The following is a 23,214-nucleotide window of genomic DNA, read 5'->3' as shown; positions in this document are numbered from 1 at the left end:
AGGTAGTGCAATTACAATATAAAGTTGCAGAACATGGAAATATTCAAGTAAAGTACAAGTACTTGAATAAATGTACTTGCTTAAATTTCACCACTGTCTAACTCTGACTGCTAGTACAACAATTAATTGATGGGTACTGAACTAAAATGAATTAAAGATGTGCAGTTTTCTGACTTAAAATATATTTTTGTGTAACAAATAATAACTGAGTGAGGATTTGTTTGAAAAATTGTGTTGTTTATTTTCAGCTGCTATTGAACAACTTTTTCTCTTTCTTCTATTTCTGCTTATCCACATAGTGACAACATGTGCAAGCTCACTATAACTGCAGGTAAGGCACGCTGATCAAATATATGTTTCCTTAAAGGGTTAGTTCACCCACATCACAGGCACACATTTTCTCCCTTACATCCAATGGTATCTATGCAGATTTTTTTTTAATGTAAAACAAAATCCCATTCACCTCCAATGCATTGGGGTGGCTGCAAAAATCTCAGAGAGGAACATCTCATTAACCCGGACAAATAAAATTAAACTTATCTGCTACAGACCAGTAGAAGAGAGTGAGAAAACCTGTGGGTTTGTTATGTTGTAATTTGGGTGAACTGACCTGTTAAGCTTTGTTTTTAACCCAATACTAACCAGTGTGTCACTTTTAAGGTCTCTGTTTGATCATCACCAGCTTGGGTAAGTTTATACGTACATTAATCATAATCAACAGTCTTACTAACAGATAAATAAGGTCCCTAACTCAACAATTGTTGGTAAAGAAGGACCTTCATATAATTGATGTCTTCAAAAACTAATTAAAACCATCGTGATTTTCCTCCAAGTCTCAGCCTCAGTCTCTTCCTCCAAGCTGGTGTGTTACTACAACAGTGATGCTGAAGATAGAGTGGAACAAGGGAAGTTCACAGTTTCAGATATCAATCCGAACCTGTGTACCCATCTGATCTATGCCTTTGCTGACATTAACTACAGACACAGGCTGGTCCCCAGCTGTGCAACTGACATAAAACGCTATCAGTCCTTTAATGGACTCAAAACCAGGTCAGTGCTTAAATCTACAAAATGTGAACGAAGTGAAAGAGTCTGAATACTTTGAGTTTTGATAAACAATCATTACTGAACTTTTATGCTCCCACAGAAATCCTCGGCTCAAAACCCTGCTGGCGGTTGGTGGCTTGAAGTTTGACAAACAAAAGTAGGTTACTTACAAGAACATTTAGACCTTTTTTTCAACAAGCTGTCTGGGCAGTTTAATGGTGCACTTAACTTCTTTTGAGAAATGGATGACTTTTAACTTTGTGCAGCTAAACTCAGACAAGACAGATGTAATCATCTTTGGCCCTGATCACCTAGCAAGCAAAATACAACTGTTTATTAGTCCACTGGCAACCAATATAAAACCTAAAGCCAGAAATATTGGTATCACATTTGATTCTCAACTGAACTTTGAACCACATATCAAAAATCCCATAAAATCCTACTATTTACACTTAAACATTACAAAAAATAAATCTGCTTTGTCTTTTCCTAACTTAGAAGGGCTTATTTGTGCCTTTGTATTTTCATGCCTAAGCTACTGAAATGCACTCTTTATAAGTCAATCTTCAGTGGCTCGGCTTTATCTAGTGCAGAATGCTGTTGCTCAAATTTTAACTAAGACCACACGTAGGTCCATAAATCACCCCCAATTCAATTTACTGGTTGCCAGTTAAATTCAGGATTGGTTTTAAGATTATTTTAATGACTTTTAGGGTTCAACATGGTCTGGCCCCCATTTATATCACTGAGCTTTTGACTCCCTATGCTCCAAATCGTAAGCCATCAAGGCTCTTTGGCTATGGAAATCTCTGTCTGAGGAGAATAGGCTTGCCAGCACATTATCTGTTTTTAAGTCAGTGCTTAATACATTTTTAAAGGAAATCCTTTTTCGATGCCCAATTAATACATTTTGTGTTGCTTTTTTTCTTTTGTTCTGTTTTTGCCTTTGGTATATTTTATTTAGGTACTTTTTTTTGTTTTATTGTCATGTATTTTGTGAAGCACTTTGTAACCTTGTTCAGATAAGTGCGATACAAAGTTACTATTATTATTGTTATTATTATTATGATTAATGATAAATGCAAAATAAATGCATAAATGTGGATTGTCTAATTGAGAGCTCTGTTTTGTTCAAATGTTTACCAGATTCAGTAAAATGGTGTCAACACAACAAAAAAGAGCAAAGTTCATTCTATCAGCTATCACACTACTGAGAACGAATGGGTTTGATGGGCTAAACCTTGACTGGAGGTACCCCGGAGGAGCTGGAAGCCAATCACAGGACAAGCAGAGATTCACACTGCTGTGCAAGGTCAGATCCTGAATTTCTTTTCTGGGACAGAGACTGTGAGAAATATGCCATACTGTATAACACATGTGAAAATATTAGATTTTAAATTCAGTAGAGACTGAACCATGTTTCTGTGTTGTATAGGAGCTCAAAGAGGCCTTTGTGGCTGAGGGAATCAAAACTGGCCGTGACAGATTAATCGTCACTGCTAGTGTCTCTGCTGAGAAAGCAACCATCGATGCCAGTTATGAAGTCGCACAGATTGCCATGTAAAACTAATTTTATGTAATTCTTCACATTATAGCTTACCCATGATTAGCTGTTTTAGTAAACGTGATCTCCTCTGCATTTTATCAGGCACCTGGATTTCATTAATGTGTTGACATATGACTTTCACGGCCCCTGGGAAAATGTCACAGGACATCACAGCCCCTTATTCAACGGATCCCAAGACACTGGAGACAAAATCTACTTGAACACTGTAAGTACAGGGATTCATATATTCACTGGTTAAACTCCTTTCTATTTAGAAATGTCTTCTCATCGTTATTGTGTTTTTATCTTCTTTCCACATTTTAGAACTATGCCATGCTGTACTGGCACAACCAGGGAGCACCTACAAAAAAGCTAATCTTGGGGTTAGCGTCATATGGGCGGTCTTTTAACCTCTCCTCTGCATCCAGTGATGTTGGAGCACCAGCCAATGGTCCTGGTGAAGAACGCCGCTTCACTGGTGAAGAAGGATTCTGGGCCTATTATGAGGTAAAACTAAGCTGTGAATACAATTAATGTACATCATTAGACCCATTTAAAGCCAGCGTCATGATTACGTCATGGTGTCAGGAGGTAAAACAAAGGAAAGACTAGAGGCAAACATGAAACACCTCAGAGAAGTGGGCTAAAGTTACACATCTAAAAAGTCATCTTGTTGTGTTGTTGGGTGCCAGAATCAATATTGCATACATTTGAGATGACAAACTGTGATTCGATTAGCTTTTCTCTCCATCTCTGAAACACATCACCTATATTATATGACTCTCTTTTTGACTGACTTTACTGCAGGATAGTTGACTATAGGCATCCAAAGATTTATACACCATCAATTTGTCTTTACAGCGCTGCCGCTGACCACTAGCCCGCTGGTCTAACGGCTGGCTAATTAGCTAGCTTCTTGATTCAGTTAGTTACAGAAAATGAGCCCAACAGCGGGCTGGTGGTCAGCAGCAGCGTTGCGTTTGATGGTCCCTCTGCCTCACTCCTAACCGCTAGGAGACTACCTCGCAAAGAGAGCATAGAAAGCGATCGATAGCTTGTCCGGAGACTGACTCCAGACAAGCTAGCGAGCTAGCTAAATAGCCAGCCATCCTCTCCTCCTGAAGTAATCTGTCAGTGCCGCACGGGGTCGGCTAATCTGGTCCAGTTGGTTAATGTTAACTTTCTCAACTAACTTTCTCGCGGTCCCAGAAAGTGAGTGACTGAACATCCTGAGAGAAACTTGCATTTTCTTCAGCCATTGTTAAAAAAACAAGCCAACAAAAGTTGCTAGCCAGCATTAAGTAACATGTTCAGGGAATTATTCTGCCTCCACTTAACCCCACAAAATACGTAATCATTTTTACTAACAGAAAAGGGGTCTATAGCCTTAGCGCTTTTACTGTAGGTGTATTTGGTGCAACACATTTCTGTTTATGTTAACACACGAAATCTAAATGTGACATTTTATCCTTTTTTCAGACTTGCCTTTATCTGGAAAGAGTGACAGTCCAGTTGATTAATGATCAGAAAGTTCCATATGCCACCACAGAAAATCAGTGGGTTGGATTTGACAACGAATACAGCCTTGATATTAAGGTAGTCATCTGTTTAATTCAAACTATTGTTCAGTAATTCCTTTGCAAAGGACTGTTTGTATACAAATCTGATTAAGTACATTTTGTCAACATGACTTCAGTTTTGAAGTGTTTTGTTCTTCATCCTCTCAGGTCAGTTACCTAAAAACTAACAACTTTGGAGGAGCCTTTGTCTGGTCTCTGGACCTGGATGACTTTAGTGGACAGTTCTGTAAACAAGGCAACTACCCCTTCATCAGCCACCTGCATACGCTCCTAGTTCCAGGTAGCCAAAATACAAAACACTTATATTCCATCCTGTTGTGGGGTGTTGGTTGTAATTGTGGTTTTGATTGAACGCCATCAGCATCACATTTTTATGATTGGATTACATTTTATTTTATAAATTATCTCACCATCTGATCTAATTCTTTCAGGTTATCCTGACCTTACCGATGCAACTACAACTCCCACAACCATTCCGACACGTACTGGAAACCCCTGTAAAGGAAGGAGCAATGGGCTCTACCCCAAACTTGATGACCCAAATTCTTTTTACAACTGTGCTGGTGAAATAGCCTACGTTCAACACTGCCAAAAAGGTTTGGTCTTTAACCAAGACTGCAAATGCTGTGACTATCCAACAACAATTTCCACTACGAAAACATCTCCCACAGCCACACATTATCCTACTACAACCGAAACTCCCCTGACACATACTGTAAACCCCTGTAAAGGAAAGGAGGATGGGCTCTACCCCAACCCTCATAAACCAAATTCTTTCTACAACTGTGCAGGTGAAATACCCTATATCCAATATTGCCAAAAAGATTTGGTCTATAATCAAAACTGCAAATGCTGTGACTATCCAACAACAATTTCCACTACGAAAACATCTCCCACAGCCACACATTATCCTACTACAACCGAAACTCCCCTGACACATACTGTAAACCCCTGTAAAGGAAAGGAGGATGGGCTCTACCCCAACCCTCATAACCCAAATTCTTTCTACAACTGTGCTGGTGAAATACCCTATATCCAATATTGCCAGAAAGATTTGGTCTATAATCAAAACTGCAAATGCTGTGACTATCCAACAACAACGTCGACTACCAAAACCTCTTCCACAAGCAAAACAGCTTATCCTACTACAACCACAACTCCACCTAACATATCCACTCCGACATATACTGTAAACCCCTGTAGAGGAAAGAAGGATGGGCTATACCCCAACCCTCATAACCCAAATTCTTTCTACAACTGTGCTGGTGAAATACCCTATATCCAATATTGCCAAAAAGATTTGGTCTATAATCAAAACTGCAAATGCTGTGACTATCCAACAACAATTTCCACTACGAAAACATCTCCCACAGCCACACATTATCCTACTACAACCGAAACTCCCCTGACACATACTGTAAACCCCTGTAAAGGAAAGGAGGATGGGCTTTACCCCAACCCTCATAAACCAAATTCTTTCTACAACTGTGCAGGTGAAATGCCCTATATCCAATATTGCCAAAAAGATTTGGTCTATAATCAAAACTGCAAATGCTGTGACTATCCAACAACAATTTCCACTACGAAAACATCTCCCACAGCCACACATTATCCTACTACAATCGAAACTCCCCTGACACATACTGTAAACCCCTGTAAAGGAAAGGAGGATGGGCTCTACCCCAACCCTCATAACCCAAATTCTTTCTACAACTGTGCTGGTGAAATACCCTATATCCAATATTGCCAGAAAGATTTGGTCTATAATCAAAACTGCAAATGCTGTGACTATCCAACAACAACGTCGACTACCAAAACCTCTTCCACAAGCAAAACAGCTTATCCTACTACAACCACAACTCCACCTAACATATCCACTCCGACATATACTGTAAACCCCTGTAGAGGAAAGAAGGATGGGCTATACCCCAACCCTCATAACCCAAATTCTTTCTACAACTGTGCTGGTGAAATACCCTATATCCAATATTGCCAAAAAGATTTGGTCTATAATCAAAACTGCAAATGCTGTGACTATCCAACAACAATTTCCACTACGAAAACATCTCCCACAGCCACACATTATCCTACTACAACCGAAACTCCCCTGACACATACTGTAAACCCCTGTAAAGGAAAGGAGGATGGGCTCTACCCCAACCCTCATAAACCAAATTCTTTCTACAACTGTGCAGGTGAAATACCCTATATCCAATATTGCCAAAAAGATTTGGTGTATAATCAGAACTGTAAATGCTGTGACTATCCAACAACAACTTCCACTACCAAAACCTCTTCCACAAGCAAAACAACCTATCCTACTACAACCACAACTCCCCTTAGCACAACCACTCCACCACATATTTTAAACCCCTGTAAAGGAAAGAAGGATGGGCTATACCCCAACCCTCATAACCCAAATTCTTTCTACAACTGTGCTGGTGAAATACCCTATATCCAATATTGCCAAAAAGATTTGGTCTATAATCAAAACTGCAAATGCTGTGACTATCCAACAACAATTTCCACTACGAAAACATCTCCCACAGCCACACATTATCCTACTACAACCGAAACTCCCCTGACACATACTGTAAACCCCTGTAAAGGAAAGGAGGATGGGCTCTACCCCAACCCTCATAACCCAAATTCTTTCTACAACTGTGCTGGTGAAATACCCTATATCCAATATTGCCAGAAAGATTTGGTCTATAATCAAAACTGCAAATGCTGTGACTATCCAACAACAACGTCGACTACCAAAACCTCTTCCACAAGCAAAACAGCTTATCCTACTACAACCACAACTCCACCTAACATATCCACTCCGACATATACTGTAAACCCCTGTAAAGGAAAGAAGGATGGGCTATACCCCAACCCTCATAACCCAAATTCTTTCTACAACTGTGCTGGTGAAATACCCTATATCCAATATTGCCAAAAAGATTTGGTCTATAATCAAAACTGCAAATGCTGTGACTATCCAACAACAATTTCCACTACGAAAACATCTCCCACAGCCACACATTATCCTACTACAACCGAAACTCCCCTGACACATACTGTAAACCCCTGTAAAGGAAAGGAGGATGGGCTCTACCCCAACCCTCATAAACCAAATTCTTTCTACAACTGTGCAGGTGAAATACCCTATATCCAATATTGCCAAAAAGATTTGGTGTATAATCAGAACTGTAAATGCTGTGACTATCCAACAACAACTTCCACTACCAAAACCTCTTCCACAAGCAAAACAACCTATCCTACTACAACCACAACTCCCCTTAGCACAACCACTCCACCACATATTTTAAACCCCTGTAAAGGAAAGAAGGATGGGCTATACCCCAACCCTCATAACCCAAATTCTTTCTACAACTGTGCTGGTGAAATACCCTATATCCAATATTGCCAAAAAGATTTGGTCTATAATCAAAACTGCAAATGCTGTGACTATCCAACAACAATTTCCACTACGAAAACATCTCCCACAGCCACACATTATCCTACTACAACCGAAACTCCCCTGACACATACTGTAAACCCCTGTAAAGGAAAGGAGGATGGGCTCTACCCCAACCCTCATAACCCAAATTCTTTCTACAACTGTGCTGGTGAAATACCCTATATCCAATATTGCCAGAAAGATTTGGTCTATAATCAAAACTGCAAATGCTGTGACTATCCAACAACAACGTCGACTACCAAAACCTCTTCCACAAGCAAAACAGCTTATCCTACTACAACCACAACTCCACCTAACATATCCACTCCGACATATACTGTAAACCCCTGTAAAGGAAAGAAGGATGGGCTATACCCCAACCCTCATAACCCAAATTCTTTCTACAACTGTGCTGGTGAAATACCCTATATCCAATATTGCCAAAAAGATTTGGTCTATAATCAAAACTGCAAATGCTGTGACTATCCAACAACAATTTCCACTACGAAAACATCTCCCACAGCCACACATTATCCTACTACAACCGAAACTCCCCTGACACATACTGTAAACCCCTGTAAAGGAAAGGAGGATGGGCTCTACCCCAACCCTCATAACCCAAATTCTTTCTACAACTGTGCTGGTGAAATACCCTATATCCAATATTGCCAGAAAGATTTGGTCTATAATCAAAACTGCAAATGCTGTGACTATCCAACAACAACGTCGACTACCAAAACCTCTTCCACAAGCAAAACAGCTTATCCTACTACAACCACAACTCCACCTAACATATCCACTCCGACATATACTGTAAACCCCTGTAAAGGAAAGAAGGATGGGCTATACCCCAACCCTCATAACCCAAATTCTTTCTACAACTGTGCTGGTGAAATACCCTATATCCAATATTGCCAAAAAGATTTGGTCTATAATCAAAACTGCAAATGCTGTGACTATCCAACAACAATTTCCACTACGAAAACATCTCCCACAGCCACACATTATCCTACTACAACCGAAACTCCCCTGACACATACTGTAAACCCCTGTAAAGGAAAGGAGGATGGGCTCTACCCCAACCCTCATAAACCAAATTCTTTCTACAACTGTGCAGGTGAAATACCCTATATCCAATATTGCCAAAAAGATTTGGTGTATAATCAGAACTGTAAATGCTGTGACTATCCAACAACAACTTCCACTACCAAAACCTCTTCCACAAGCAAAACAACCTATCCTACTACAACCACAACTCCCCTTAGCACAACCACTCCACCACATATTTTAAACCCCTGTAAAGGAAAGAAGGATGGGCTCTACCCCAACCCTCATAACCCAAGGTCTTTCTACAACTGTGCAGGTGAAATACCCTATATCCAATATTGCCAAAAAGATTTGGTCTATAATCAAAACTGCAAATGCTGTGACTATCCAACAACAACGTCGACTACCAAAACCTCTTCCACAAGCAAAACAGCTTATCCTATTACAACCACAACTCCACCTAACATATCCACTCCGACATATACTGTAAACCCCTGTAAAGGAAAGAAGGATGGGCTATACCCCAACCCTCATAACCCAAATTCTTTCTACAACTGTGCTGGTGAAATACCCTATATCCAATATTGCCAGAAAGATTTGGTCTATAATCAGAACTGCAAATGCTGTGACTATCCAACAACACCTTCCACTACCAAAACCTCTCCCACTACCACAACAATATATCCTACTACAACCACAACAATTCCTACACATACTTTAAACCCATGTAAAGGAAAGAAGGATGGGCTCCATACCAACCCTTATAACCCAAATTCGTTTTACTTCTGTGCTGGTGAAATACCCTACATCCAATATTGCCAAAAAGATTTGGTGTATGACCAAAACTGCAAATGCTGTAACTATCCAACAACAACTTCCACTACCAAAACATCTCCAGAAACCACACAGTCTCCTACTACAACAACTTCTCCTACTACCACCATAACTCACTCTACCACAACAACTTCTCCAACTACAACCACAACTCCCCTCACCACAACAACTCTGACACATACTTTAACCCCATGTAAGGGAAAGAATGATGGGCTCCATCCCAACCCTTATAACCCAAATTCGTTTTACTTCTGTGCTGGTGAAATACCCTATATCCAATTTTGCCAGAAAGATTTGGTCTATAATCAGAACTGCAAATGCTGTGACTATCCAACAACAACTTCCACTATGAAAACCTCTCCCACCACCACAACAATATATCCTACTACAACCACAACAACTCCTACACATACTTTAAACCCATGTAAAGGAAAGAAGGATGGGCTCCATACCAACCCTTATAACCCAAATTCATTTTACTTCTGTGCTGGTGAAATACCCTACATCCAATATTGCCAAAAAGATTTGGTGTATGACCAAAACTGCAAATGCTGTAACTATCCAACAACCTCTCCAACAACCACACAATCTACTACTACAACCACAACTCCCTCTAGCCCAACCACAGCAACTTCTCCTACTACCACCATAACTCACTCTTCCACAACAACTTCTCCTACTACAACCACAACTCCCCTCACCACAACAACTCTGACACATACTTTAAACCCATGTAAAGGAAAGAAGGATGGGATCCATCCCAACCCTTATAACCTGAATTCGTTTTACTTCTGTGCTGGTGAAATACCCTACATCCAATATTGCCAAAAAGATTTGGTGTATGACCAAAACTGCAAATGCTGTAACTATCCAACAACAACTTCCACTACCAAAACATCTCCAGAAACCACACAGTCTCCTACTACAACAACTTCTCCTACTACCACCATAACTCACTCTACCACAACAACTTCTCCAACTACAACCACAACTCCCCTCACCACAACAACTCTGACACATACTTTAACCCCATGTAAGGGAAAGACTGATGGGCTCCATCCCAACCCTTATAACCCAAATTCGTTTTACTTCTGTGCTGGTGAAATACCCTATATCCAATATTGCCAGAAAGATTTGGTCTATAATCAGAACTGCAAATGCTGTGACTATCCAACACCAACTTCCACTACCAAAACCTCTCCCACTACCACAACAATATATCCTACTACAACCACAACAACTCCTACACATACTTTAAACCCATGTAAAGGAAAGAAGGATGGGCTCCATACCAACCCTTATAACCCAAATTCGTTTTATTTCTGTGCTGGTGAAATACCCTACATCCAATATTGCCAAAAAGATTTGGTGTATGACCAAAACTGCAAATGCTGTAACTATCCAACAACCTCTCCAACAACCACACAATCTACTACTACAACCACAACTCCCTCTAGCCCAACCACAGCAACTTCTCCTACTACCACCATAACTCACTCTTCCACAACAACTTCTCCTACTACAACCACAACTCCCCTCACCACAACAACTCCGACACATACTTTAAACCCATGTAAAGGAAAGAAGGATGGGCTCCATCCCAACCCATATAACCAAAATTCGTTTTACTTCTGTGCTGGTGAAATACCCTACATCCAATATTGCCAAAAATATTTGGTGTATGACCAAAACTGCAAATGCTGTAACTATCCAACAACAACTTCCAGTACCAAAAAATCTCCAGAAACCACACAGTCTCCTACTACAACAACTTCTCCTACTACCACCATAACTCACTCTACCACAACAACTTCTCCAACTACAACCACAACTCCCCTCACCACAACAACTCTGACACATACTTTAAACCCATGTAAAGGAAAGAAGGATGGTCTCCATCCCAACCCTTATAACCTGAATTCGTTTTACTTCTGTGCTGGTGAAATACCCTACATCCAATATTGCCAAAAAGATTTGGTGTATGACCAAAAGTGCAAATGCTGTAACTATCCAACAACAACTTCCACTTCCAAAACATCTCCAGCTACCACAACAACTTATCCTACTACAACCACAACTCCCCCTAAAAGAACCACTCCGACATACACTGTAAACCCATGTAAAGGAAAGAAAGATGGGCTTCACGCCAACCCTCATAACCCAAATTCCTTTTACCATTGTGTTGGTGAAATACCCTTCATCCAATATTGCCAAAAAGATTTGGTCTATAACCAAAACTGCGAATGCTGTAACTATCCAACAACAACTTCCACTACCAAAACCCCTCCGACAACCACAACAACTTCTCCTACCACAACCACAACTCCCCCTACCACAACTACAACTCCCACAACCACTCCGACACATGCTGGAAACCCCTGTAAAGGAAAGTTAGATGGACTCTACCCCGGTTATTACCCATATTCTTATTACAACTGTGTTGGCCAATTACTCATCCAAAAGTGCCCATCAAAGTTTGTCTTCAATGAAAAATCCAAGTGCTGTGAACGCATCTGGTAAGGATGAGGCAAGCACAAGCTAAAAAACATCTGAGTCACTGATTTGAGTGATCCTGGGTTGTGGCCAGATAAAATGACTGATTCTTAGTTAGCCTACATTTGGTATAAATAGTGTGAGAGGACATCTCTTTGGCCATGCAAAAGAGATGTCTAAAAGAACATGCATTGTGGAGATCATCTTGTCGTGGGCACGAGATACAGTGGGCCTGGTTGTTAATACATGTTGACATGAATCCTTTCACTATACATAAGGTTTATTCTTGTCAACAAATGGGGGGCAATTGTCAAAAGTTATTATGTATACAGTTACTTCTGTTTTTTTCACTGTTGAGATATTTATTGAAAAAATGTACAATACATTATATTACAATCTGCACAGCATATGTCACCCACTGTCCTTTTCAACCATTGCTTCGAATAAGAAAAAAAAACTGCCCAAACAAACCCCTTTTAACGGGAAAATGTTATTCCTTTTTTCACTGCCATCATTTAATCTGACAGCCTTGGTTATACAGTATGTAATTGTTGGTGTATTTATGGGTGTGTTCTTGTTTGTTTATATTTAGCCATTGTGTGTTTGGATTTGTCTTACATTATGACACAGATGTTACACATATTTATAAGCGTGTCTAAATGTAAATAAATACTACAAATTTAAGTTGATAACAATAAATCATTCCCGATCATTCCGCACGTTTTGATGTATTTTTGTACATGTGTTGACAACACTGTGTGAGGAGTAGTGGGAAGAAGAATATTAAGAACTAGAAAATGCATTTCCTGCTGAAAATGCGTTAGAATGCTGACAACTGAAATTAATTGCAAAGCATTGCTGGAAATATGGAACTGAATTGTAATACAGGCAGAGTTGAAAGCTGAACTGCATGACCCCAAAAAAGGGCTTAAATACATTGCTAGAAAAGCAGGAAGCTAAACTGTAAAACTGTCAAAGGTGAAAGTTTATATTAATTAACACGTTAGACAGAAAGTAGTTTTTGCTTGGAATGAAATTTTAAAACTGTAAGTTGTTAGACAGAAAATTGTAGTTAGCTGGAATAAACTTTTAGGATTATAAGTTCTTGGACAGAAAGTAGTATTTGGGTGGAACAAACAAAAGTAGTATTTTGGCTGAATGAACCTTTAAAAACCATAAGTCATTAGACAAAAAGTGGTATTTGGGTGGAAAGTAGCAGTAGTAGTAGTAGTAGTTGTAGAGTCAGAAGGAACAGCATCGGGAGTAGTAGTAGTAGTAGTAGTAGTAGTAGTAGTAGTAGTAGTAGTAGCAGCAGTAGTACTAGTAGTAGTAACTAGAACCTTTAAAACTGTAAGTCGCTAGACAGAATATAGTAGACAGAGTTACTCTATAGAGATTTTATTTTGAAAAAAAAGAAGAAGAAAAAAACGGTGCCCCAGTGCCCTGTTAAAGGAAAGTGGGAGTAGGGGGCTTTTATTTTGAAAAAACAAGCCCCATCCTGAGCTTTCTGTTGAGAAACAGTTACTCTCTGGGTTTTTTATTTTAAAGGGGTGTATGATAGGAAAAGGCCCTTTGGCCTGCTGACTTCCTTGTTAACTCTGGGGACAGACAGGAGCCCTGTATTCTGAGAGCAGAGTTTCCTGATTGGAGCACAAGGTTTAAGGAGATCAGGTAGGAAGGATGGGTTGCCCATTTACAATGTAAAATCTGATCTGACATGACAGGTAGCCAATGAAAGGAAGCTAAAACTGGTGTAATATGCCTTTTGCCTGAAAATGTCTGATTCCTGAGTGTATGTGTGTGTCTCTGCGTGTGTGTGTGTGTGTGTGTCTCTGCGTGTCTGCTAGCAATCTGCTAACAATAAAAAAAGTAGAGGGAGATTCCAAAAAGAGCTAAAGAGCAATGCAACAATCAGAAACAGGTAGACTTCACACCCTGAAGAAGGCTGTTTGTGCCGCTATGCGTGGGATGTTACCCAATCTGGACATGTACCAGCATTGTTTTTACATTCCATCATGAAATAGCCAATTGAATAAAGGCTTTTTATTTTTTGCGAGAAGAGTGCCTTGGACTCCCCCTTTTTCAGAGACAGGCAGAGACTGATGGAGCTCTAATCAGCCAATCAGAATTACCTGTGTGTTTGTGTCTGAAGTGGTGAGTCATGGTTGGGCATGACTGGTGAAAACACAGAGAAGGTACTACCTGAAAAAGACACCCACAGTTAAAAACTGTAAGTTGTATACCTGAAATATCTCCAGTTTGAGTGAACATGAACATGATAATTCCAGAGGGAGAAACTCCCACTAAATATTCCAGTGTTGTTAGCATAGCAGTGACTGTATGATTCACTTCTAGAGTCCAGGTTTTTGGCTTTCTGCAAGACAGTCTCTGTGCAATCAATCACACAGGTTGTGTATGAAAAGTGTTCCTTAAAGGTTTGTGGCAACGTAGCTTTGATTGTTTCACAAGGCAACCACACAATAAGATCCTTGGTGTGTTCAGACATTATGTCGATCCTCATTGCAACTATCTTGCTGACCTGACCTTGTGACCAACAACAGGCATTGATGTTGAAGTAGGGGCAAAAGGTTGTAGGCAAAACTGTGAAACTCGATTAGTGGAATCCCTGTATACAAGAGAGAGTCTGTATCACTCTCCAAAATATTATCTGCAACAGGGTGTGGCAATTCTGGGGATGGTGTAGTCATTTTACATGTGATTGTAGGCCCTTTAGAGTAGGTGTGGTCCTCCATCCCTGGGTCTGACCACTGTGTTTGGACATCACAGGAGGGCTCTGATGTTGAGCACGGCTCCTCATCCCGATCCATCTCGTCAAGCTCATCTGAGCGTAACAATACAGTTCACAATTATTAGGGCATTAGACATTATCACATCTATAACTTTAAATTGTTGGATTGTGCTGCTAACAGTATTTAGTTTTCATCAGTGGTGGAAGAAGTATTACGATCTTTTACTGCAGTAAAAGTTCTAATATCACACTGTAAAAATACTGTTACAAGTAAAAGTCCTGAATTGAAAATGTTAAGGGAAAGTATGTAAGTATAATCAGGAAATGTACTAAATTAAAAGTACTCATAATACAGAGAAATCCTGACATTTGAGAAGTTTGAAACATTGTTTTACATGAAATATTACTGAAATGATTATGTCATGTCCATCAACTAATTGATTAATCGGCCAATCATTTCAGCTGTACTTGTAGGCCTATATTGTTGGGTAGTTTAATTTATAACAAACCATATTTTATAAACTCTTCATCTGTTTTGTGTGTAAAAATCTTAATTTGTAAGGTAACTACTAACTAAAGCTGTCACATAACTGTAGTGGAGTACAATGTACAATATTTCTTCCCTTTGAAATGTAGTGGAGTAGTAGAAAGAGTAGCATGAAAAGAAAAGACTCAAGTAAAGTACAAGTACCACATATCTGTACTTAAGTAAATACATTTAATTACATTCCACCACTGGTTTTGATGACTTGTATTTTATATTTAGTTTCTGAGAATATTTGTGAACGATCTGTGTATTTTTCTGCACACAGATAACTGTACATAAACTATTTTAGTCTAATGCTGACCTGCACTCCGTGCCATGAACTGCCTTACATTTTAAACTGTACAGAAAATAGTACAAGTAACTGGCTGTCACTAACGCTACAATGCTGTGTCCTCCCTACATGAAATCATCCCTGATGTTCTCCTGACACTGCTGTCAGTCCTTTTAAGGACCCGACGTCTCTTCTCCACTGGTCTTTCGTAGCCCAACCACAAAGTAGGATACGGGTTTTCCTCCGTTTGACTTTTTGTCGACAAAATGAAATGAGCACACATACAAGTATTTGAGTGGTCTCTTCAAGTTTAGGTTTCTCTGCCACATTCTTCTGGATTTTTCGTCTGTAGGTAGGCGATGGAAATGGTACCGTTGGTCACAAGAACAATACCTTTTTGTTTTGGGTGCATGTTCAAAACACTGTTGTTGAAGCCACACATTTACCTTTGACTGGTTGTTAATACAGCTGCAAATAGCGCAACAAGTACAACAGCACATTTTACATGCCAATTTAATGTCAGTTAAATATGTGTTAAAAAAATAAAGCAGGATTTGCTAAATTTAATGCGAATTGCTTTTCAAAAGAAACGACGTTGGCGGTTAGCCACTATGGTTAGCCTCTGGGACTCACTAGCTTACTGCTACCTCTGCTACCTCACCAGAAGTTACAGACATAGTCATTTCTACAGTAACGCCCCTAAGAATAGGGTGGATATCGATTATTTTTTGTCATATGGATTGTCTATGTTGTATTTTCATTATGATGTTACCATACTGGAAAGGGAATCCCCCCCTCTGCTCTTCCTGAGGTTTCTTCTGCTTTTTCTTTTTTCCCTGTTAAAAGTTTTTTTTGGGAGGAGTTTTTCCTTATCCGATAAGAGGGTCGTACTGTAAAAGACAGCGGTTGTTCTATGCTGGACAGACTGTAAAGCCACGAGGCAAATTTGTGATTTGTGATTTTGGGCTATACAAATAAATTTGACTTGACTTGACTTGACTTGACTTAACTTGACTTAACTTGACTTGACGAGAGATGTATTTCACTGAGCGGTTTAACACAAAAGTAAATGATACTACGACAAACTTATGAGAAACTGTGCCTTTCTTGACCTGCAAAATTATTATTATTATTTTTTTTTTTCAGCTCTGACTAGTTTGACAGTTGAATGGAGTTGCCATTAGGAGCACTAAAAGAAGGCAGAGGAGCCTAATATTTTCACAGATCTTTCTCATGTACTACTGTGAGGATATAGTGAAGTTTCCACACGTTCTCATTCCAACTCGTCACATACTGACGCTTTGTCAGACCCCTCGATTCCAGGAAAGAAAACTGAATAATTCGCCCCTCTGGTGTGAACTTGGCGCGTGAATCTCTGGCATAAACTAATATTCATCAGTTTTTATTTATTTTTGCTCCTGCTTGAGTAGTTCTGTCTCTTAATACTCTCCATTTCTCTCTCCTTCTTTCACTCACTGAGGGTCCTTTCAGGCACAATGCGACAACGGCACCACTGCGCTCAGAAACCCATTATTTCCATTGCCACAACGGTTTTTCGCTGCATCAAGCGAAGCCCAACGCTGTGGCGAGCGCAGCTTCAACATGAGCTCAAACTGTGCTGTGTCGCGAGCATAGACTGCTTTCTTACGCCGGGAAACAACAGTTGATGTAGATTTATTGTCGTCCAGGTGGAAACAGTAGAGATTAAACACACTATTCAGTTCTAGAAACAGGCTAAGATAAAGAAAAGGAAAAAAAGTGGGAAATTTTGCCATAAATCGGGAGAAATACAGAAGAATTGTGACCCTTGGAGGAAACAGGGAGAGGGCAATGAAAAACGGGAGTCTCCCAGGAAAATTAGGAGGGTTAGCAATTATGAGAACAATTCATGTATGCTTGTTTTTTTAAACAATGGCTGAAGAAAATCGGAGTTTCGCTCAATACGTACAGTATTATATATTCTCCGGGAATGCGAATGTTAGTTGAGAAGATAACATTAACCAAGGGGACAAGATTAGCTGACCCCTATGCGGCTGGCTAGTTAGCTAGCTAGCACGTCTACGGTAACGGCCACAACAAAACCACTTAGGTTTAGGAAAAACTCCATGGTTGGTTTTAAAATAACTACGTAAACTAAATAAAATATGTACGTGAACAATGTAACATAACTACAAAAAAACTCAACAACACTTTGTGACACAAACACCGGTCTCAAATGCCGGTCTCGTGGTTGAAAGTCCTGTGTTGGACCCATCTAACTCCCTTCCTGCCCACCATAAGAAGTCTCTCTTAATTTTTATTCTGTCACTTACTCTCTGTACACTGTACACTCTGTCTCTGGCGTACACATGACACAGCAACAAAGGTTGTTATTGCACGCAAAATGACCTACAAATTACAGTGTCATTCATAGGTCATTTGGTGAGACTGGGCAGAGTTTGGAATGAGAATGAGGTTATCTAGAAGGTGGTAGCTAGGTGTGTCTAACCCAATTAGGTGTGCTATAAACATTGCTTTTGATGATACTGCTGGTCTTTAAGCTATAATTGGTGGTCAATAATTACCTTCTTTGTCATTGAAGCTAACCATTGGTGTGGGTGTGTTCTTGTCTGTACATTTTAAACACTTTGTAATGAGATGGGCCTTTACTGTACATGACACTACTATGGAGTCAGATCAGTCTCAATTTCAGTACTATCAATAACAACAGTTATTTTTCAGACACAATCAGTTAAAAGGCTAATTTCACCTTTAGTTCCCAGCCAGTTGCTAATAGACTCCCTGAAATCAACAAATATGTTTAAAACAACGTCATGACATGACGTAATGTTTGTCAGATTATGGTATTTGTTAAAGACACAGTGACAATACATGCACAGAACAAGTTTGTAGAAATGATTGACATGACAGTATGAATGACAGTATTGTATGGAGTCAGATCAGTATCAATATTAACCCTAAGAGACCCGCAGGACTTTACTGTCTTTCAGAGGCTCTAGTAGGTTCAGTTTTAGGGCTAGAGTGAAGCTACAGACATCATATGAAACTAGAAAACCATTGCTACCAACCATGTCATGCTGCCATGGAGGGAAGGAGGCTAAATAAAACTCCTAAGTTAGGATAATTTTTAGAGAGGAAAAACTGGCATGGCCATTTTCAAAGTGGTCTCTTGACCTCTGACCTCAAGATATGTGGATGAAAATGGATTTTATGGGTACCCACCAGTCTCCCCTTTACAGACATGCCCAATTCATGATAATCACATGCAATTTAGAGCAAAAGCCATGCAGTTCTTTTTTCATGCAGTATAAATTGTTATTTTCTCCTATTCTAAAATGGTGTGTTTGAATATTTCTGCATACTGGGGTCCCTAAACAATCCGTGCATTACATAAATTGGGTATCAATGTAAAGCTGAGACTCTTGTGGATCGAATGCGCCCAATGGCAATCATGTGTGATGATGTTAGTCCCCATAGTAGCCATTTCCTTGTAGTGAGACCATTTTTTGAAACTTGATCTCACTGTATAAAATGACCTGTGGTGAACTCTAGGATAATCACAGCCTCATTAAACTTTACAGCCACAAACTAAAGACCTAAGGCATTCATAGGAGGGATGGCTTTTCTATTGACAATAAAGGGGTTTCTGAGCAGTTTTCAGAACAGAAGTGTATATACAAGAAGTATATATACAACTATATGTATTTAAAAGTATTTTCAAGTTTCATCAAAAACATATTTGGGTGTCTCCCTCATGGATAAAACCTTCAATCCAGTTGCTGTATCCCTTTGTTTAGATTCTTTTGGGGATCTTTATAGACATATCTGCCCAAGTTTGATTGTTTCAACACTTAGATGGGTGCACAAGTTGAACACACTCTCATATGATTGGCTGAGAAGGAGGGAGACATCTGATTGGCTACAGATAATTACCCTGTTGAAAAAAATGCATTTGTGGATCGAGCAACGTCATGGGAGTCTCAAAAAACCCACACACAAATGCAGTGAAGTTCACAAATGACAAGCAGTTATTAAAGGTTCAACAGTTTGTATTTAAATGTAACAATATGCAAATGTATTTTTGATGAAAATTGCAAATGCTTTTAAATACATATATTTAAGGATTTCTATTACATTTATTTAAAAGAAGAAATATTTGTGTGTGCATCAGAATTATATCTGTGGACCTTATTTTTTTATATGTTGATTTTTTTTCATTTATATACAACGGTAACTATTTTTGTGTGCATTGAAAAATATTTTTGTGGAGAGAGTCATTTATATACAAATCACAAAATACATTTGCGGATCCTTCTGTGTGCATTCATTAATATTGAGACTGATTTGACCCTATCGATACTGCTGTTAATCATTTCTACAAACTTGTTCTGAGCACGTATTGTCACAGAGTTTTTAACAAATACCGTAATCTGACAAACATTACGTCATATCATGACGTTGTTTTAAAAATATTTGTTGATTTCAGGGAGTCTATTAGCAACTGGCTGGGAACTAAAGGTGAAATTAGCCTTTTAACTGATTGTGCCTGAAAAATAACTGTTGTTATTGATAGTATTAATGCAGGGGCATGGCCGTACCGAGTGCGTGCTCATATGGAGCACGTGCTCGTTTGGACCGGGCCAATTGGTTGGCTTCCGGTACTGCTGCTTGTTGCGTTGTCGGGGGGCTTGCCCTGTTACGAGCGCATGGCCGTTCATAATGCGTGCCCATTCAGAGCGGGCCAACTCAATGCTTGCATTGCTCATTGCTTGTTGACTTCAGGGAAGTGAAGAAGAGTTTGGTTTTAATGTTATATCCATCCTTCAGCAGTATACTGCAGACAATAAGCCGCGACCTGTAAAGGTGTAACCAATCACACGGTCACAAACACACTCTGATTGGCTGTCACCTGGAATCTTTTTCAATGGCGCTGGTTTTGGTGTGTCTTTGAAAACTCTCCATCACAGTAACATGGCTACGGCCATCCACAGTACTGCACAGCCGCGGTCAGTCGCGCTATCTCAATGTCTGCTTTGTATGGTGAAGCCTGTGAGCACCATCAGACTGGTGTAAACTCTGAAAACTGGAATGGCCTCAAAGTTTGTTTAAAACATGAAAGTTTCTTCTTTTTCCCATTGTTGAAATACATACATTTGTCATTATGTTCTTGTTTTTGTCAATCCAGCACTTTTAATGATTATATCCTAAAATCAAAATAATATTACGTATTAATATTAACTAGTTTAACAAGCTATTAACAAGCATACTCATTTTACGTTACAGACAAACCTGGTTTAACCTAAACCACAATCGTTTCCTAAGTCTAACCAAGTACTTTTGTTGCCTAAACCTAACCAAGTTTAATTGAGTAAGTAAATCTAAAAAGTAAGTAAATCTATGTTAAAAGTTTATTTTGAAAAGAGACTGTAGGCCTAGAATTGAAATGAGCGGACCCTGGACATTTCCTTTAAGTTTATTTGGAAAAAACACTTAATCGCCGTCCCTGACACATCCAAAACTGTCGCTATAGGTGCCTAGAGAGTCACAGTTTGAAGCGTATTGCCACTGACCAAGTGTCGGTATTTGATTAGTTGGGAGTGAGAATGTGTTGGTACTGGTCCATATAGGAAAGCGGCAAATGCATTTAATTACAGCCAATGCTTTTTGATAAACAGTATTGTTCACTGCTGTTTGTCAATACAGAGTTTTAACAACAAGGTGGTAGCTAGGTGTTTCTAACCCAACTGATGTGCTAAAGTACAGTACAGTACATTTGGTTGTTTACAAAATAGTTTCAGGACATGCCTTATTTGATTACACTGCTGATCATTATGTCAATAATTGCGTTCTTTGTCATTGAAACAAACCGTTAGTGTGGGTGTGTTCTTGTTGGTACATTTTTTAACACTGTGTAATTAGGTGTGCCTTTACATGACAATACTGCTGTTGCTCATGTACTGTTACTTTGTCTTTAACAATTACTGTAATTGGACATACCCTACGTCATATCATGTCCTTGTTTTAAATGTATTTGTTGATTTCAGGAAATCTATTAGCAACTGACAAGAAACTAGCAATAAAAAATTATATTATGATTAAAAACAAAGTTGGACTGCTATATTATTTGCAGCTGATCTCTTGTTGTTCTATAACTGCTTTGCTTAATCTAGTAAAATTAACACTTTTTGAGTAGTCTGAATCAGTGAAAGAACCTCCTTAACAGACAGAAATTTGAACATGGTGGTATCGTGCTATTTCAGTAAATATCATTTGAATTCAAAGTCAAATTGTTCCTGACATGGGTTGACTTGGTTCTGAATCATAATAAGGTTTATTGTCAAGTAGCTTATTCACATACAAGGAATTTGCCATGATGTTCCAGTTTCCATCAGTCAATTGCTTTTGCAAATTGCATTAATTAATTATCCCCACCCTAGCTAAATGCAGCGGTCCATCCTATTTAAAGCATCACAGCCAGACATTCGTCAGTCATTCAAAGAAGAGAGACAGTACACGCTTCTTTTGCCATTATTTTGTAAGTATCCTTTTTACTCTGATTTTATTAAACCACATTTTCATTAAGTTCTTAGTTGTTGCTATGTATATTGCTAATTTGCTAGGTAAACTTCTTCTGTGTCTTCCATACTTTTATACTTTTGACATTTGATAGCTCTATTACATTTTCAAATGACATCAGTGTATTTAAAGTTTTGATATGAACAGTGACTTTAAACTGCTAAAATACTCAGGTTACTATTATGAAGTGACACTGATACTGTTTGCTTTTGCCACTATTTGTTGAAAGTTAGTAAATGTAAACTGTGCCTGTAAAATGTGAATTTTACCATCACAGAACTACCAAAAACCTGTTTTTAAACACTGATGTTTGTTCCTGATGTACCCTGCTGTTCATTTTGTCAATTATCTGCAGATACAAGTTATATTATTAGGAAATGTGACTTATAGAATGGTGCAGTAATGACGTATTTTTGTAGGCCAACCCGGAAGTTAGAATTCTCTCAACAAAAAGCCAATGGGATTTTTCCATTAGGTTTTGGATTATTGCAGAAAATAAGCTCTGTGGCAAACAAACGTTTTTGATACTAACACGTTTTGTTCCGTAAAATAAATTCCGCAAATGAACACCTTTTTTATTATTTTTGAAGTGTGAATGCAATCGCTAGAGGTAAAAAGCTAATGTTAGGCTATAAACGAACTACTACACAGTCGTATGAGCGCGAGTATACACAACGAAGCTGTAAAGGCGGACGTGTTGGCATGATGATATTTTGTGGTCTCATTTAGCCACTTGTTAGCAACCCCCTTTTTTTAAGACATATAAAAGCTTCGAAATTCCCGAGTGGGATATTTACAGAAGTAATTTATACTGTAGAATAAAACGTCAAAATCTTTTGTATTTGTGTTAACCACATACCTTTTTTCACGTATCTAACTAAAAACCCATTCAAAAAACCCTTTGACTTCCAGACGAGGGACCCGGAAGTGCTAAAATGTTAACTCATTTCCGGGTTTTAGGACTCATTCCTGCACCACTCTATTCCAGAGATTAATTCAAAGCTTGCTTGAGAAACAATTTGAAATAAAGAATTAATGATATGTCCGTTACAGTCCGTCTAATTTTAATCCAAATA

The 23,214-nt window shown here is 39.0% G+C and overlaps 1 protein-coding gene across 1 annotated transcript; it reads left to right on the top strand.

Annotated features, from left to right (window-relative positions):
• The first annotated feature begins 306 nt into the window (after positions 1-306).
• LOC119490641 (probable endochitinase) lies at positions 307-12,022 on the top strand. The gene is made up of 12 exons (XM_037774150.1): positions 307-331; positions 661-687; positions 846-1,050; positions 1,148-1,204; positions 2,194-2,359; positions 2,483-2,607; positions 2,696-2,819; positions 2,918-3,100; positions 4,073-4,189; positions 4,321-4,453; positions 4,605-4,769; positions 10,407-12,022. The coding sequence occupies exons 1-12, from the start codon at positions 307-309 to the stop codon at positions 12,020-12,022; spliced, it is 2,943 nt and encodes a 980-aa protein (XP_037630078.1).
• Positions 12,023-23,214: the final 11,192 nt, after the last annotated feature.

Source organism: Sebastes umbrosus, chromosome 6, assembly GCF_015220745.1.
Source record: "Sebastes umbrosus isolate fSebUmb1 chromosome 6, fSebUmb1.pri, whole genome shotgun sequence".
NCBI classification, from domain to species: domain Eukaryota; kingdom Metazoa; phylum Chordata; class Actinopteri; order Perciformes; family Sebastidae; genus Sebastes; species Sebastes umbrosus.
The sequence above is the reverse complement of the archived record's forward strand: the minus strand, read 5'-3'. Positions and strand labels throughout refer to the sequence as shown.